At 42.5% G+C, this 18876-nt stretch overlaps 4 protein-coding genes across 4 annotated transcripts; all 4 read left to right on the top strand.

Annotated features, from left to right (window-relative positions):
- The first annotated feature begins 4098 nt into the window (after window positions 1–4098).
- On the top strand, window positions 4099–5268 carry LOC135489999 (FMRFamide receptor-like). Its single transcript, XM_064775643.1, has one exon. It carries the CDS (start codon window positions 4099–4101, stop codon window positions 5266–5268), a length of 1170 nt encoding a protein of 389 aa, XP_064631713.1.
- A 3213-nt stretch (window positions 5269–8481) lies between these two features.
- LOC135489998 (2-hydroxyacylsphingosine 1-beta-galactosyltransferase-like) lies at window positions 8482–10038 on the top strand. The gene has a single exon (XM_064775641.1). It carries the CDS (start codon window positions 8482–8484, stop codon window positions 10036–10038), a length of 1557 nt encoding a protein of 518 aa, XP_064631711.1.
- Window positions 10039–12220: 2182 nt separating this feature from the next.
- On the top strand, window positions 12221–13777 carry LOC135489997 (2-hydroxyacylsphingosine 1-beta-galactosyltransferase-like). The gene has a single exon (XM_064775640.1). It carries the CDS (start codon window positions 12221–12223, stop codon window positions 13775–13777), a length of 1557 nt encoding a protein of 518 aa, XP_064631710.1.
- A 3126-nt stretch (window positions 13778–16903) lies between these two features.
- LOC135489996 (2-hydroxyacylsphingosine 1-beta-galactosyltransferase-like) lies at window positions 16904–18460 on the top strand. Its single transcript, XM_064775639.1, has one exon. The coding sequence runs from the start codon at window positions 16904–16906 to the stop codon at window positions 18458–18460; it is 1557 nt and encodes a 518-aa protein (XP_064631709.1).
- The last annotated feature ends 416 nt before the right edge of the window (window positions 18461–18876 follow it).

Raw genomic sequence — 18876 nt, 5'->3', positions numbered from 1 at the left:
TTCAAAATGTGGAAACAGCCGGCGCGTTACCTGTAACTGGGAATTCCCTTACTGAAATTAGTTTCGAAAAATCCTGCACGTAATCATGACGAATCATGACGAAGTACAATCTGTATTGGGAAACCCAACCTCGTATCCGGGACACGTAGCACGCCATATATCATTGCTGCAAACTGTACACAATGCCAAAACCGATTCGCTGAAAATGAGGTTAAGCAAAACTGTAATCAATAACTGGAACCAGTCATAGCCCAATGCGCGGGGTTTTCAAAAGATCATTGTGCCAGAATTGGGTTTCGTCACCCGGCCGTTTCAAAAAGTACAAAACACCAGTTCTGCAAGTTTTCGTTTTCTCTTCAACTCTCCAATTACAACTCCAACGAGACTTCCCCCTGCCACCCCCCCCCCCCGGCAAAACGCGTGTGTTAGAACTTAGAATGTCACCGATTCGCGTGTAGTTGCCCTATTCTTCTTCTTCTTCTTTTTCTCATCGTTCGACTCAGTAAACCTTCACACCGTTCGACCTCAAGAACGATGCAAATCTGCCACTGTTCCCCATAGTTTTTCTTGGAGGGACGTGATATCCGGCCAAGCCTCCCCTCGGTTGATAATCAGAGGATATTCCTGCTGGATGTGTTCCGGCGTCTGTTCAGAGAAACCACACACATAGGCCCAATTTTCTCAGATCCTTCTTAGACGGCAGTGTCCAGTAGGCCTATTGTAGTCGGAAGATGGCAACTTGTTGTTTCCTTCTCCAGTTTGTTGATGTTGTCTGGGGAGTTGTACGTTTGATGAAAATCTGAGAGCAATTGTGAAAATGACAGCGCGATATGAGCTATAAGGCCTAGCGGTACAAAAATGACCGGCCTTGTCGACGCCTTGAGCATATTTTGTTGAAATCTAAAAAAATCAAGCTCTAGGTCGTAAGATGTCTTAGAGGCCCATGCATGTCAAAGTATTATTGTTCTCAACCAAATGTCAACAAAATGAAATGTTTGTTCCAAAGTGATTTTTTTTGTAAAATTAGCCAAATTCCTCCCGCCGTAGACTGTTTAATATACATGTAGTGTAACTTCCAATCTATACCTCAACCCCTTTCCCTGTCAACCCTTGATCGACTATGTCGTAACGTCTGCCACCATTGTATACTATATCGGTTTGTGTGTTTTTCTCTATACTTTTTACTAAGTGGAGAAATTAATGAAATTGAAAAACAATTTGGTAACGAACACAATTACGATATTTTGCGGATCGGGGGCGGCGCATGATCTTGCTTTATCTCGTACTTGCTACTGATGCGAACAGTCACGAACTTTTCCGAATTTTTTCCCGACACCATAGCGTCTGGCGTCCATTGGACACTACTGGCGCCCCAATGGACTAACGCAGCGGTTGAGACGGTGAGTTATATGAATGATAGGGTTTGGAAATTTTGATATCTTCCTCTTCCCGGTCATATTATTCCCGATTTCCTCAATTTATTTCATTTTGTGTTTAAGATGTGCGCAGTACGTTCGGAAGTACATGTACCATGCACATAAATCATTTCGGTTTCCATTGGTTGCGAAACTCTTCTTTTTCGGATCCGATGCAGACCCGTAGGTGTAGTCGTAGTCACGTTATTTGTGGTGAAGTATTCAGGTGCGGCGGATCCAGGAATTTTGTGTCTGTGTGTGTGGAAGGGGGGGGGGGGGGCGGAACCAAACTGCACAACCTCGCCATAGGTGATTTTAAAAACTTAAAAATAATATTGGCGAAAAAAATCCCTATGTCTTCATAAACACATTGCGCAAAAGCATTGTTGGTCTATAGTAGACGCAAATACCACATGTGCCAAAATTGTCCCTTTAACGTCGATGATAGCCACGGGATGAATATTCGTAGAGAAGTTATGCAATGGCGATTGTCCGTTGTAACAAATGGGTTCATTAGGCGATCAACATTGATTCGTTACGTTACGATGGCGCCAGACACAGTGACTGGGTCATATTTGATTGGATATCGTCATTGGGTAAGCGTGAATAGTCAAAAGGGAGAAAGCCCTATTTCAACATTAAGGTTCCTTATACAAATTTGAAATTTATCATTGAATTTGAAAATTTTTAATTGCGTGAGTACGAATTGAAAATAAATTTACATTTTCGAGCGGAAGCGCAAATTGCTCTGGAAAAATAAAAATTAGCCGCGTGACCTATGTGTTCAAGTGCACTCTCGAGAATCGAATCCCCAGACTGCCGAGAATCAATTCCCCAGAAGGCCTTCCAATTTATCGACCAACCTGCCCTGGATAGTGCTACTTGAGGCCCTGGGGCTGCCTCACAAGAAAAACAAAATGTGCACTCCTCATGGAATATTTCCTGGAAAAAACTGTATACCCTGCTTCAACACTTCCGTACTCTGTGACCTCGTCTTTATAAGTCAAAATGTAAAATGTCCAGCACCACGTGTATCGGCCTGCCTTGTTTTCGTCGGTCAGGCGCCTGAGATAGTATAAGTCAGGCGCCTGAAATAGTAAGTCAGGCGCCGGAGATAAAAAATAGACGTCGTCATTGAAAAAAAAATGTCCTTTCCTAGCCAGCGTAATGGCAACATAGACAATATGACATTAAGCACTAAACTTCCTGGTGAATTAACCAGAAGGTTATTCTGTGGTGCACAAAATGGATCCATGCATAAGCCCTATATGTTTCAATTAGGTCGCCATCCTTTTAGGAGTCTAGGAAATACCGGTGGTGAATTTTTTTAATTGATGCAAATCATCCTTGAAGAACCTCATTACCACGTGAACACAATGATATTTAGTTGAAAGACTCCAACAACACAATTTTTCCAACTTTATTGAAAAAGTTTTCCTTTTCCAGGCTAGGCCAGCGCGGCAATCTGGAAGGCCTGCCTGATTCTCGGCAGTTTTTCCATAGTGCCGTGGAAGCCTACATTCTACATGAACATGTACATGTACATATGCCCAGTTGCAAGGTCAGTGTCCGTGAAAATCCCAGGGACAGCTTGACTGGTGAACACCAGCTCTCCCTGGGATTATCATGGACACTGACCTTGCACATATACTGTGCATATGTACATGTGCATAGGCTTCACTTCACCACGAAGAAACTACCGAGAATCAGGCAGGCTCCGAACAATCGAACTCATTAGTAGGCCTACCTTAATGGATGCAATATAATTGTGTTTTTTTTGACACGCAACAGTTGTTTCGCACTCTGACGGTATTAGGTTCACTTGTTTTGGGTTATTTCGTCTCATTTAAGCCACACTTGTTTTGTACTGGACATTGTTCGTCTTATTTTGGCAAGCTCGGGGTGTATACGTTTATATATAAATACACACGTGCATGTATTTATTGGGCACCTCGCCCCCGCAATGGTAACAGCCCAAACGACCATGGCTATTTTACTATCAAGTTGCCGTCCATCCAATTGAACAATTGGATAGATATCAGCGTGGAAGGTAAGTGAGGGATTCCGGGGTGGTAGAAAAATGTGTAGTCGGATGCCTTTAGGGTTGACCAGAGGCACCACAATTTTGGCTAGAACTTGAGGTTTTACGTGTACGTATTCTACTGTCCGTGGCCTACTAACAGCCCTACTAAGATGTCCACCTCTTGGTCAAACCATCTGATCATAAAGATTATCAGTTGATATTCAATAATGTATGGGCTTTCGCCCTCCAGGTTCCAACTCAATGACAACGCGGTATTATATCCTTTATATTCTTTATCTGTAGCATTACATAACAGAGCCTGGCATGAGATGGCACAGAATGTTCCTATTGGCTGCTACCAGTGAACCTATAATACATATTCATATGCTACAATATATATCATATGTCGTCAAGAAGCCAATACATGTACATGTATTGTTTTCTCGCTTACTGAACATTGTTGACAGTGGTATTAAAATATATCTTCTGCATTCAATTTCTCTTTATTACAGAACACTTTTCCAGAAAAACCCGAGCTTTAAACGTCGGATAGACGCACGCGTCGTCCCTTTTTCGAATACAATTTACCATGTGGTAAGTGGCCTACAAACACTGCCGGCGTCATCATTGCAGATGTCACTAACAACGATAACATCCACGATGGCGGGCGCCAACATGACGAATTGTTCGATCAAGGATACGACTTCCTTCGATGTGGCTATCTTCATAATCTACGTACCAGTGATGCTGACAATCGCGATTTTTGGACTCATAGGCAATATTCTGTGTTACGCCATCCTCGCCAAAGAAATGAAGCCATCATCTACGTCAGTATTGCTGAAATCGCTAGCTTTGGCGGATTCTTCTGTCCTGGTGACCTACGCTCTGTACTACTCCATCCCAGCCATTTATTCTTCCCAAGTTATTTTGAATGAATATATGAAGTTCTTCTACGTTACGAAACAATATCTCTGGGCGATCATGTGGTTCTGTAAAACAATGGCAGTCTATCTAATCGTGTTTGTCTCGCTGGAACGCTACATTGCCGTCTGCAAACCGCTGAAGGCTGGATTCATCTGCACCAAGAGAAATGCCCGGATGTCAATCATCTGCCTTGTAATTCTTTCAGTGGTGTACAACTCACCAAAAACGCTATATTATTACTCTGTTTGGGTCTACGACGAGTGCGTAGGAAAGCTCAGACCTGTTTCGAGACGATCAGACATCGTCTTGGATCCTCACTTTTATTACATCTACGTTATTACGCTGTATTTTATCATCTTGTTCATCGTGCCCCTAGGGATTATGATATTCTGCAATATTCAACTGAAACGAGCCTTGGGACACGCGACGACAGTCAGAACCAATACCATGCGCGCCGGGAAGGCATCACGGAAGCAACGACAACAGTCCGACTCGATCACAATGCGCATAATCGCCGTTGTGACTGTCTTTCTCGTGTTGGAGTTCCCTGCGATCATCCTAAACGTGCTGTATGCTATCAACAAAGAGATCTCTTTCATGGATGCCTCACTGCTCTATAACATCCTTCGAGTATCCTATGTCCTCTCCACCATAAACTCCTTCATTAACTTCTACGTGTACTGTTTGACCGGGTCGAACTTCAGGAGGACTGCTATCAAAATGTTCCAGCGCCGAAAGGCGTCGAAGCCGAAAGTCAAAAATTCACCTAGGGTGTTTTGCTTGAGTTCGGGAAAAGTTCAAAAACCGCTATATCCTCCGACCATCAGTCCGACTTTAAGCCGTTCCGGGGTCTCCACCTCACCGCAAACCTCAGTTGAGGATCTCTACGTGGATGTGCATTTTTAAGCCTTATTTTTTAGTACATGTATTATGTTGGTTCCCTACTCCTGTCATTATCTCGTTCGTTTGCTCAGACAATGAAATATTGGCTCGAAAGTGAGATTGACCATTTACGAAGGATGTAGATAAATAACTGTAGGAACAAGTGCGTTTGCGGATTACTGTAATGGGGAGTTTTCACAAGTCACCCGAAACGCCAATGTGACCGCCTGAAAACGATGTCGAACAATGAATAAGCATTTGCGTTGGGGCGGTTCGAGGGCTGTGCGAAAACTCCCTATGGTCTACAACTGCATTTACTGTAAAAAGAAAGACCGCTTGTGGAAAAAAGATGATTTTAATCTGAGGTAAAGGAAAGATGCCTGTGAAAAAAGACATGCATGTATATATATATCGTAGGACTAAGTATCTTGGTCTAAGGTGAAGGAATGGAAAAGCGGTATCGTATCTCAATCTTAGGTAAAGGATAATATACATGTGCAAAAAAGATAATGTGGGACCAATGATTTTAACAAATTTCTAGTAAAACCACTGGGAGTTCTGTTAGCGAACATCTAATTGCAATTTAACTTGAACATTGGTACATTTATCAGTTAACCCTTTTGCAGAGGGAATTGTCCTAGTATCTTTACAATCATCATGATCTTGATAGTCGTGTTTTTCACTATTGAAAACCATAACGGTATACTGGAAATTTGATATACCTATTTCTAAGGTTACCATTTCTAAGGCCTATGCAATGCTTACGCAACAAATAAAGTTAAAGTTATGAATAGAAAAAGAGAGAATTCAAATGATATTTGAAAAAATAATGTGTACCTTTTTTTACCTATTTATGCCATTTTGTGTACCTATTTTTCCAGTACCTTTTTTCCGGTACCTTTATTTCCGGTACTTTTATTTCCTGTACCTTTATTTCCTGTACCTTTATTTCCGTACCTTTTTTTCCTGTACCTTTTTGTCCTGTACCTTTATTACCTAGATTCCCTAAAGTGAGTTTGAAGAGAAAAAGCAATCTATGAAGAAATTGGCCCAGTAGTTTTTGCACAGCGGGCCCAAAAAGACGGAGACATTAAGTACAGAAAAAGCCTTTAGTATTGAAAATGAAAAGAAATATTACACCAACTTCTATTTTTGTTTTATCGTATACATTTATGAATGTCCATGTACTTGTTTTAGGGATATAATAGACTAAATGCGTGTACTGTTGTTGAAGAGATTCATCCATCATGTAGTAATCAAGTCAGAATAACGGAGGCAATACTGCTGGAAGTTCAGTATGATTTCTCGGATGATGGTTATAACGTGAAAGAAATTTCACCACCAAATGGTGCCCGACTAAAGAAGACGTTTATCACATTTTCATCTTATCAAAATTTAATTGGCAAATAAAGTGATTTTTTGGTGAAAAGCCTTCTGTCACAAAAGTATCACAAAACATTGTCGCAAAATATCTTGCCCAACAAAGCCAAAAACGACTTCTGTACTGCCCTCGATACACATGTATAACAGTTTTTCAAATTCCGTACAGCACCAAAAACAATTCACGTTAAAGAGAAAAATGGGTGGTAATCATAAATTTTACGCTTGCAAAATTCAACGATAGTCAGATATTAGGGCAAAAAAATTGAGGCCACATTGCATTTTTGGGGCATTCCTACGCAAATTAAGCTAGTGGTCAAATCTCGCCTTCAGGAGTTGATGGTCGTTATTTGCATGGAGTGCGGTGTGTGCTATTTCTGAACCTCCTGCGAGCGAGAGTGCATCGTGACCCCAGTTGATCACGAAATGGCTGACTGTCACCAAACTCGCCCAAGTGCCGAAATTAAAAAAATTCAGACACTGGAATTGATCAATTGCCGCCATCTTGGATGTCAGCATCCTGAGGTTCAGGGTTTTTAAAATCCTACGTCATAAACTGTGTCACCAGTTCAGACCGTAAATCTAATTCAGGCCGAATTACTAATAATTTCTCTCATAAAACGTTTTATGTTCTTAATAATAACAAAATATGATCGTTTTAGATAAAAACTGACACTCACTAGTGGATTTTAAGAGAACTACAAACGCAGCGTAGGGCATCGCAGGCTTTGTGGTGAGGAACGAAATCAGCGCCTCTAGTGTCAAGATTGGACTGTCACGAACGGTATATTTTAAAACTTCCGAAACCTTTCCAATTTTTGGCGAACAGGTAGGTAATAAAGATTACTGCTGTTGGCCATGATGAAAGATAGTATTCTCACTCTGCAAAACAGTTAGAGTTTTGGTTAAAAAATTTACGATGACTTTGTCATCTTGTTGCAAATGTGTGAAGTGCGTTAATTTACAGCCTATAACCTGCAATCGTGTATGGAAAAGGACATCAACAAATCTCGCCCACAATTCTCACGTCCGTCCTTAAATGACACTTCCGTCCACAATTCCCGGCTATCTGATTGGTTGAATGCTTTTGCCGAATAACGCAATTCAGCTTTATACCCACAACGCAATTCAGCTTTATACCGCGGCGTAAAACAGGAGATCCGAGGTTATGTTTGTCAGTCGATTTGGGGAATCAGGAGATCCTAGGTTATGATTTGCTGTTTTAAGGGTCACCATAATGTGGAATTTTTCCCTGGCATAAATCTGAATTGTGTCCACTCGCGCCAGCCATATACGGGAGCGTATTTTCTGCCGTTTGGAACCGGATTAATCCGTGGGCGCATCCAAGGATAGATGTTGGAGAATCTCCATCATGTTGATCCAAGAATGGAAGCCATGTTCGTGTCTACCATGCATATGGACCCACCATTGATCTATGGATAGTAATCGTTACCAATATCAAGAGGGGCCATCAAATAATTCATATCAAAATTGGTGACCTACTCTTATTTTCTAGAATTCTGAGGACTGTTGCGTACCACTCAAGTGGGTTTGTACTTTGCTGCATACGCTCAATTTATGGGACCGTTAGTGGGCTATGATGTACCTCCTATCAGTGGATAGTCCTTGAGCCATCAGTGGTTCACCAATGGGCCATCATAGACTCTATGATGGGATCCGAGTATGAAACATGGTTTTTGATTTCAACATAGATCCATCCATATGCCCATCAATGATCCATGCATGAACTATTTTGCCAATGCATGAGACCCGGTGAAAGAGTTTGGGCTTTGTCCATAATGTTTGTAATCTTGTTCCTTTTCAGTGAGGTGTAAAACCTGTGGATGAACTATAGATATGTGGCCATTACCGTTATTCATGTTAACAACTGTCACGGCGATAGTTGGTACCTCGAAGATTCTATTCATCCCCGACCCATGTGTCAGCCACATGAACCTCTTCACCATCCTCGGAGAGGCGCTGAAGGACGATGGGCACGAGGTTTGGATGATATCCAACGACAAAAATAATAAAACAATCAGCGACAGAGGCATTGTTCCCCTGACATACGCGTGGAAGCGCGAGAATGATCTTTTCACGGAACTTGACGAATTGTCAGCTGGAGGCGTAGACCTTGAGCAGGCATGGGCTTTACTGGAGACCGATCCGTGGAAAATGGCAACCAGTCGGATATGTGAGGCCATCATGCAAAACAGTGTCATCATGTCGACCATTCGGCGACAGAAATTCGACTTGGTTGTCGTCGATGGGGCGGATGAACTCGTGTGTCATCTGATGATACCGTACATTTTCGACATCCCGTTTGTCCCCGTGATGTGCTTTCAAGCGTCTACATGGGGACACGGGACAACTGGAATGCCATCAATCGAACCTGAGATCTTCACCGCATTCTCCAACCGCATGGACTTCTGGCAAAGGTTAGAAAACGCTAAAGCTTGGTTTAAAAAGTACTACAACGCCTACTATCAAATGCACGCTTTCCATATGGATAAATACTGTCCAAAAAACAAACCAAAAATCTCTATGAAGAAGCTTGTCGGGATGGCAGAGATGTATTTTCTAAATTATGAGGTCTTGTGCTTGGATTATCCTCGGGTGTCCGGGCCTAATTTACAGTTTTTAGGCGCCACTACTGGCAAGCCTGTTAAACCTTTACCCCGGGATTTAGAAGCGTACGTGGCCGGGGCTGAGCATGGCGTGGTGCTGATTAGTTTTGGCTCAAAACAAGCATCACATCAGGTTTGGAATGTCATTGGTGAGAAAATGTTCGACGCCTTGGGTCGTCTTCCCCAGCGGGCGATTGTTCAGTATCGGCTGGATGGGATGACGGGGACGATTCCGGACAACGTCAAACTCCTACAGTGGCTTCCTCAGAATGATATTCTCGGTCACAGAAGACTCAAACTGTTCATAACGCATGGCGGAAACAATGGTCAGAACGAGGCCGTCTATCACGGTGTCCCGATGCTCGTCATTCCGCTATTCATTGACCAATACTACAACGCAATGCGCGTGGAGCAGCATACGTACGGAAAACAAGTCTCCGATGTGACGACAATAACTTCTGATGAACTCTACCAAATGATGAAGGAACTCATTATCAACAAAACGTACGCACGAAACATTAAAAAATGTTCTGAGATTATTCGAAGTATGCCGCCGGCTACAGAGAAGTTTGTGTTTTGGGTAAACCATGTATTGAGATTCGGAGGTGCCCATCTCCGACCGCCCAGCCTTGATATGCCCCTGTATCAAGTACTCATGCTGGATGTCCTTGCATACTACATCATCTTTTATCTTGTTGTCTTCCATGTCATGATGTTCAGTCTGTATTTTCTAGTCAAGTACACCTGGACGTATTTCAAATTATGTAAGAAGGAGAAGAACGCGTAAAGTTATGTTATTCATGTAACTGGTGATACAAGCACATTTTGTATAAACTTTGTATTTTCATCTATAATTGTGAATACATGTAGTCAAAACAAATATGCACACAAATCTGCACTCGTGTTCGAGGGCTTGTTCGTGTTTACTTGAGAGGCAGCACAGAAGCAATACCGCTGGAAGTTCAGTATGATTTCTTGGATGATGGCTACAAAGTGAAAGAAATTTCACCAACAAATGGTGCCCGACTAAAGAAGATATCTATATCATTTTTATCTCATCAAAATTTAATTGACAAATAAAGAGATTTTTTGAATGAAAAGGCTTCCGTCACAGTTTCACAAAACATTGTAGCAAAATTTCTTGCCCTCCCAATTCTTTTTTAACAAAACACCGTTCTGTTCTGCCCTCGATATAGTACAGTGATTCAAATTCCGTACGGCACCAAAAACAATTCACGTTAAAGGGGGACTATTGGCAGGAGCAGTGGGGTTAAATTGGCTATTTTCGGGTGACTAATATGCACTGTAAGGGCAATGGGTCATGTTTAATTCACCATTAAACATATTCCTCGTCCAAACATAAATAGTTTTGACGTCATTAAAGACGGGACAGTCCCCTATTGGCGACTTTGTCTAACTTTATCTTGCCTACTTAGCTGCTGCCTATAGTGTCCCTTTAAAGATAAAAATTGGTCGGTAATTACAAATTTTTCGCTCAACCTTTCAACAAGGTGCTGTTATTCTAATGTCCTACAATGCAGGTTAAACACTGCAGTAAATTATAATTGGTCAGATACAAGGCCAACAAATAGAGGCCACATTGCATTTTTGGGACACTCGAACGCAAATTAAGCTGGTGGTCAAATCTCGCCCTAAGGAGTTGAGGGTCGTTATTTGCATGGCGTGCGGTGCGTGCTATTTCTGAACATCACGAGAGCGAGAGTGCATCGTGACCCCGCCGGTTGATAACGAAATGGCTGACCGTCACATGAACGGTATATGTTTAAAAGCTTCCGAAACGTCATTTTTAACCTATATTTCCACTAGATAGTGTTTTATTCAATGTGTTTTATGGTTAAATTGTTTTATGTCTATGTATGTATTGTAAAGCGCCGCTGACAATTTGATTTAAAGCGGCGCTATATAAATTATTGGCCGGGTCTATTTGGCAAGCCGCTCGCCGAACAGGCATCTTTTTTTGTCCTGTTTGGAGAGCCGCTTGCCAAACAGTACGAAAAAGCCACCCTGTTCGGCCAGCCGGGCTTGCCAAACAGGTAAAAAATCTACCCTGTTTGGCGAGCTGGAGACTTTACTTTAATATTAATGAGTTCGGCTCTCCATTCAGGACAAGAAAAAGTCGCTGTTTGGTAAGCCGGGCTTGCCAAGTAGTCACTTCCTAAATTGGCAAAATTATTTTATTATTATTATAATTATCATTAATGATTACTGCTGTGTGCCATGATGAAAATAAGAGCCGCGGCGTAAATCAGGAGATTCGAGGTTATGTTTGTCAGTCGATTTGGGGAATCAGGAGATCCTAGGTTATGATTGGCTGATTTAAGGGTCACCATAATGCGGAATTTTGCACTGGCATAAATCTGAATTGTGTCCACTCGAGCCAGCCATATACTGGAGCGTATTTTCTACCGTTTGGAACCGGATTAATCCGTGGGCTCATCCTTGGATAGATGTTGGAGAATCTCCATCATGTTGATCCAAGGATGGAAGCCATGTTCGTGTCTACCATAGACCCATCATTGATCTATGGATAGTAATCGTTACCAATATATCAAGAGGGGCCATCAAATAATTCATATCAAAATTGGTGACCTACTCTTATTTTCTAGAATTCTGAGGACTGTTGCGTACTACTCAAGTGGGTTTGTACTTTGCTGCATACGCTCAGTTTTATGGGACCGTTAGTGGGCTATGGTGTACCTCCTATCAGTGGATAGTCCTTGAGCCATCAGTGGTTCACCAATGGGCCATCATAGAATCTATGATGGGATCCGAGTATGAAACATGGTTTTTGATTTCAACATAGATCCATCCATATACCCATCAATGATCCATGCATGAACTATTTTGCCAATGCATGAGACCCGGTGAAAGAGTTTGGGCCTTGTCCATAATGTTTGTAATCTTGTTCCTTTTCAGTGAGGTGTAAAACCTGTGGATGAACTATAGATATGTGGCCATTACCGTTATTCATGTTAACAACTGTCACGGCGATAGTTGGTACCTCGAAGATTCTATTCATCCCCGACCCATGTGTCAGCCACATGAACCTCTTCACCATCCTCGGAGAGGCGCTGAAGGACGATGGGCACGAGGTTTGGATGATATCCAACGACAAAAATAATAAAACAATCAGCGACAGAGGCATTGTTCCCCTGACATACGCGTGGAAATGCGAGAATGATATTTACACAGAACTTGACGAATTGTCAGCTGGAGGCGTAGACCTTGAGCAGGCATGGGCTTTACTGGAGACCGATCCGTGGAAAATGGCAACCAGTCGGATATGTGAGGCCATCATGCAAAACAGTGTCATCATGTCGACCATTCGGCGACAGAAATTCGACTTGGTTGTCGTCGATGGGGCGGATGAACTCGTGTGTCATCTGATGATACCGTACATTTTCGACATCCCGTTTGTCCCCGTGATGTGCTTTCAAGCGTCTACATGGGGACACGGGACAACTGGAATGCCATCAATCGAACCTGAGATCTTCACCGCATTCTCCAACCGCATGGACTTCTGGCAAAGGTTAGAAAACGCTAAAGCTTGGTTTAAAAAGTACTACAACGCCTACTATCAAATGCACGCTTTCCATATGGATAAATACTGTCCAAAAAACAAACCAAAAATCTCTATGAAGAAGCTTGTCGGGATGGCAGAGATGTATTTTCTAAATTATGAGGTCTTGTGCTTGGATTATCCTCGGGTGTCCGGGCCTAATTTACAGTTTTTAGGCGCCACTACTGGCAAGCCTGTTAAACCTTTACCCCGGGATTTAGAAGCGTACGTGGCCGGGGCTGAGCATGGTGTGGTGCTGATTAGTTTTGGCTCAAAACAAGCATCACATCAGGTTTGGAATGTCATTGGTGAGAAAATGTTCGACGCCTTGGGTCGTCTTCCCCAGCGGGCGATTGTTCAGTATCGGCTTGATGGGATGACGGGGACGATTCAAGACAACGTCAAACTCCTACAGTGGCTTCCTCAGAATGATATTCTCGGTCACAGAAGACTCAAACTGTTCATAACGCATGGCGGAAACAATGGTCAGAACGAGGCCGTCTATCACGGTGTCCCGATGCTCGTCATTCCGCTATTCATTGACCAATACTACAACGCAATGCGCGTGGAGCAGCATACGTACGGAAAACAAGTCTCCGATGTGACGACAATAACTTCCGATGAACTCTACCAAATGATGAAGGAACTCATTATCAACAAAACGTACGCACGAAACATTAAAAAATGTTCTGAGATTATTCGAAGTATGCCGCCGGCTACAGAGAAGTTTGTGTTTTGGGTAAACCATGTATTGAGATTCGGAGGTGCCCATCTCCGACCGCCCAGCCTTGATATGCCCCTGTATCAAGTACTGATGCTGGATGTCCTTGCATACTACATCATCTTTTATCTTGTTGTCTCCCATGTCATGATGTTCAGTCTGTATTTTCTAGTCAAGTACACCTGGACGTATTTCAAATTATGTAAGAAGGAGAAGAACGCGTAAAGTTATGTTATTCATGTAACTGGTGATACAAGCACATTTTGTATAAACTTTGTATTTTTATCTATAATTGTGAATACATGTAGTCAAAACAAATATGCACGCAAATCTGCACTCGTGTTCGAGGGCTTGTTCGTGTTTACTTGAGAGGCAGCACAGAAGCAATACCGCTGGAAGTTCAGTATGATTTCTTGGATGATGGCTACAAAGTGAAAGAAATTTCACCAACAAATGGTGCCTGACTAAAGAAGATATCTATATCATTTTTATCTCATCAAAATTTAATTGACAAATAAAGAGATTTTTTGAATGAAAAGGCTTCCGTCACAGTTTCACAAAACATTGTAGCAAAATTTCTTGCCCTCCCAATTCTTTTTTAACAAAACACCGTTCTGTTCTGCCCTCGATATAGTACAGTGATTCAAATTCCGTACGGCACCAAAAACAATTCACGTTAAAGGGGGACTATTGGCAGGAGCAGTGGGGTTAAATTGGCTATTTTCGGGTGACTAATATGCACTGTAAGGGCAATGGGTCATGTTTAATTCACCATTAAACATATTCCTCGTCCAAACATAAATAGTTTTGACGTCATTAAAGACGGGACAGTCCCCTATTGGCGACTTTGTCTAACTTTATCTTGCCTACTTAGCTGCTGCCTATAGTGTCCCTTTAAAGATAAAAATTGGTCGGTAATTACAAATTTTTCGCTCAACCTTTCAACAAGGTGCTGTTATTATAATGTCCTACAATGCAGGTTAAACACTGCAGTAAATTATAATTGGCCAGATACAAGGCCAACAAATAGAGGCCACATTGCATTTTTGGGACACTCGGACGCAAATTAAGCTGGTGGTCAAATCTCGCCCTAAGGAGTTGATGGTCGTTATTTGCATGGCGTGCGGTGCGTGCTATTTCTGAACATCACGAGAGCGAGAGTGCATCGTGACCCCGCCGGTTGATAACGAAATGGCTGACCGTCACATGAACGGTATATGTTTAAAAGCTTCCGAAACGTTTCTAATTTTCGGCGAACAGGTAGGTAGTGTGCATGCTTGGGCCGCTTCTTTTCTCTTGTTACCCTCAGCCACTAGTAGCGATCCTAAACGCCCATGACCTACTTACCTCCCACTTGTTCGCAGATGACACTCAAAACTGGCGTGCGTTCCAGCTCACTCCTACGTCATCATTACCAAGTGTCATGATCAGGGTGGAGGCATGTCTTAGCGAGGTCCACAAGTGGATGAGTGAAAACAAACTTAAATTAAATGACCTGAAGACTGAGCTTCTTCTACTCATGTCCCCTTCTCAGGATCAAATGCGACCAAGTGATATTGTACTACACATGGGCAATGCTGAAATTCTGCCGTACAAAAAAGCTCGCAATCTAGGTTTTATCTTTGACAACACAATGACTTTTCATGATCAAATATCAAGTGTTGTATCCGCAGGTTATTACCACTTACGCAAAGTTGCCTCCATGAAAAAATATCTCCCTGCCGGACTTTTAGTTACCTTAACCCATGCTTTTATTACATCTAAATTGGACTTTTGCAATTCGTTGTACTTTGGTTTGCCTGATTATGAACTGAACCGCCTGCAGAAAATTCAAAATCAAGCTGCACGATTGGTTACCTACACCAAGAGAAGAGACCATATAACTCCTGTCCTCCGTCAACTTCACTGGCTACCAGTTCATACTAGAACTCAATTTGAACTTTTAACCTTTGCTTACAGAGCTGTGTATGGCGTTGGCCCTGCCTATCTTCGGCTGCCGCTTCTTTCGACCCAGAGAACAACAAGGGCAGGAGCGGCACCGAGACTTACTCAATGTAAGTCCAAGAAGAAGACAGCCGGAGATAGGGCGTACAGTGTCAGCGCCCCACAGCTCTGGAACAAATTGCCAGAAAAAAATAGATTGTCCAAAACAATGGCAACTTTTAAAGAATATTTAAAGACGCACATTTTTAACCTATATTTCCACTAGATAGTGTTTTATTCAATGTGTTTTATGGTTAAATTGTTTTATGTCTATGTATGTATTGTAAAGCGCCGCTGACAATTTGATTTAAAGCGGCGCTATATAAATTATTGGCCGGGTCTATTTGGCAAGCCGCTCGCCGAACAGGCATCTTTTTTTGTCCTGTTTGGAGAGCCGCTTGCCAAACAGCACGAAAAAGCCACCCTGTTCGGCCAGCCGGGCTTGCCAAACAGGTAAAAAATCTACCCTGTTTGGCGAGCTGGAGACTTTACTTTAATATTAATGAGTTCGGCTCTCCATTCAGGACAAGAAAAAGTCGCTGTTTGGTAAGCCGGGCTTGCCAAGTAGTCACTTCCTAAATTGGCAAAATTATTTTATTATTATTATAATTATCATTAATGATTACTGCTGTGTGCCATGATGAAAATAAGAGCCGCGGCGTAAATCAGGAGATCCGAGGTTATGTTTGTCAGTCGATTTGGGGAATCAGGAGATCCTAGGTTATGATTGGCTGATTTAAGGGTCACCATAATGCGGAATTTTGCCCTGGCATAAATCTGAATTGTGTCCACTCGAGCCAGCCATATACTGGAGCGTATTTTCTACCGTTTGGAACCGGATTAATCCGTGGGCTCATCCTTGGATAGATGTTGAAGAATCTCCATCATGTTGATCCAAGGATGGAAGCCATGTTCGTGTCTACCATAGACCCATCATTGATCTATGGATAGTAATCGTTACCAATATATCAAGAGGGGCCATCAAATAATTCATATCAAAATTGGTGACCTACTCTTATTTTCTAGAATTCTGAGGACTGTTGCGTACTACTCAAGTGGGTTTGTACTTTGCTGCATACGCTCAGTTTTATGGGACCGTTAGTGGGCTATGATGTAACTCCTATCAGTGGATAGTCCTTGAGCCATCAGTGGTTCACCAATGGGCCATCATAGAATCTATGATGGGATCCGAGTATGAAACATGGTTTGTGATTTCAACATAGATCCATCCATATGCCCATCAATGATCCATGCATGAACTATTTTGCCAATGCATGAGACCCGGTGAAAGAGTTTGGGCTTTGTCCATAATGTTTGTAATCTTGTTCCTTTTCAGTGAGGTGTAAAACCTGTGGATGAACTATAGATATGTGGCCATTACCGTTATTCATGTTAACAACTGTCACGGCGATAGTTGGTACCTCGAAAATTCTATTCATCCCCGACCCATGTGTCAGCCACATGAACCTCTTCACCATCCTCGGAGAGGCGCTGAAGGACGATGGGCACGAGGTTTGGATGATATCCAACGACAAAAATAATAAAACAATCAGCGACAGAGGCATTGTTCCCCTGACATACGCGTGGAAGCGCGAGAATGATCTTTTCACGGAACTTGACGAATTGTCAGCTGGAGGCGTAGACCTTGAGCAGGCATGGGCTTTACTGGAGACCGATCCGTGGAAAATGGCAACCAGTCGGATATGTGAGGCCATCATGCAAAACAGTGTCATCATGTCGACCATTCGGCGACAGAAATTCGACTTGGTTGTCGTCGATGGGGCGGATGAACTCGTGTGTCATCTGATGATACCGTACATTTTCGACATCCCGTTTGTCCCCGTGATGTGCTTTCAAGCGTCTACATGGGGACACGGGACAACTGGAATGCCATCAATCGAACCTGAGATCTTCACCGCATTCTCCAACCGCATGGACTTCTGGCAAAGGTTAGAAAACGCTAAAGCTTGGTTTAAAAAGTACTACAACGCCTACTATCAAATGCACGCTTTCCATATGGATAAATACTGTCCAAAAAACAAACCAAAAATCTCTATGAAGAAGCTTGTCGGGATGGCAGAGATGTATTTTCTAAATTATGAGGTCTTGTGCTTGGATTATCCTCGGGTGTCCGGGCCTAATTTACAGTTTTTAGGCGCCACTACTGGCAAGCCTGTTAAACCTTTACCCCGGGATTTAGAAGCGTACGTGGCCGGGGCTGAGCATGGCGTGGTGCTGATTAGTTTTGGCTCAAAACAAGCATCACATCAGGTTTGGAACGTCATTGGTGAGAAAATGTTCGACGCCTTGGGTCGTCTTCCCCAGCGGGCGATTGTTCAGTATCGGCTTGATGGGATGACGGGGACGATTCCGGACAACGTCAAACTCCTACAGTGGCTTCCTCAGAATGATATTCTCGGTCACAGAAGACTCAAACTGTTCATAACGCATGGCGGAAACAATGGTCAGAACGAGGCCGTCTATCACGGTGTCCCGATGCTCGTCATTCCGCTATTCATTGACCAATACTACAACGCAATGCGCGTGGAGCAGCATACGTACGGAAAACAAGTCTCCGATGTGACGACAATAACTTCTGATGAACTCTACCAAATGATGAAGGAACTCATTATCAACAAAACGTACGCACGAAACATTAAAAAATGTTCTGAGATTATTCGAAGTATGCCGCCGGCTACAGAGAAGTTTGTGTTTTGGGTAAACCATGTATTGAGATTCGGAGGTGCCCATCTCCGACCGCCCAGCCTTGATATGCCCTTGTATCAAGTACTGATGCTGGATGTCCTTGCATACTACATCATCTTTTATCTTGTTGTCTTCCATGTCATGATGTTCAGTCTGTATTTTCTAGTCAAGTACACCTGGACGTATTTCAAATTATGTAGGAAGGAGAAGAACGCGTAAAGTTATGTTATTCATGTAACTGGTGATACAAGCACATTTTGTATAAACTTTGTATTTTCATCTATAATTGTGAATACATGTAGTCAAAACAAATATGCACGCAAATCTGCACTCGTGTTCGAGGGCTTGTTCGTGTTTACTTGAGAGGCAGCACAGAAGCAATACCGCTGGAAGTTCAGTATGATTTCTTGGATGATGGCTACAAAGTGAAAGAAATTTCACCAACAAATGGTGCCCGACTAAAGAAGATATCTATATCATTTTTATCTCATCAAAATTTAATTGACAAATAAAGAGATTTTTTGAATGAAAAGGCTTCCCTCACAGTTTCACAAAACATTGTAGCAAAATTTCTTGCCCTCCCAATTCTTTTTTAACAAAACACCGTTCTGTTCTGCCCTCGATATAGTACAGTG

The sequence above is a fragment of the Lineus longissimus genome, chromosome 6 (assembly GCF_910592395.1).
Source record: "Lineus longissimus chromosome 6, tnLinLong1.2, whole genome shotgun sequence".
NCBI classification, from domain to species: Eukaryota; Metazoa; Nemertea; class Pilidiophora; order Heteronemertea; family Lineidae; genus Lineus; species Lineus longissimus.
Note: the sequence above shows the minus strand (reverse complement) of the source record. Positions and strands in the feature narration are given on the sequence as shown.

What these genes read in the sequence shown, in the direction of transcription:
- LOC135489997 (XM_064775640.1), top strand. Translation starts at nt 12,221, where the DNA reads ATGTGGCCATTACCGTTATTCATGTTAACAACTGTCACGGCGATAGTT.
- LOC135489998 (XM_064775641.1), top strand. Translation starts at nt 8,482, where the DNA reads ATGTGGCCATTACCGTTATTCATGTTAACAACTGTCACGGCGATAGTT.
- LOC135489996 (XM_064775639.1), top strand. Translation starts at nt 16,904, where the DNA reads ATGTGGCCATTACCGTTATTCATGTTAACAACTGTCACGGCGATAGTT.
- LOC135489999 (XM_064775643.1), top strand. Translation starts at nt 4,099, where the DNA reads ATGGCGGGCGCCAACATGACGAATTGTTCGATCAAGGATACGACTTCC.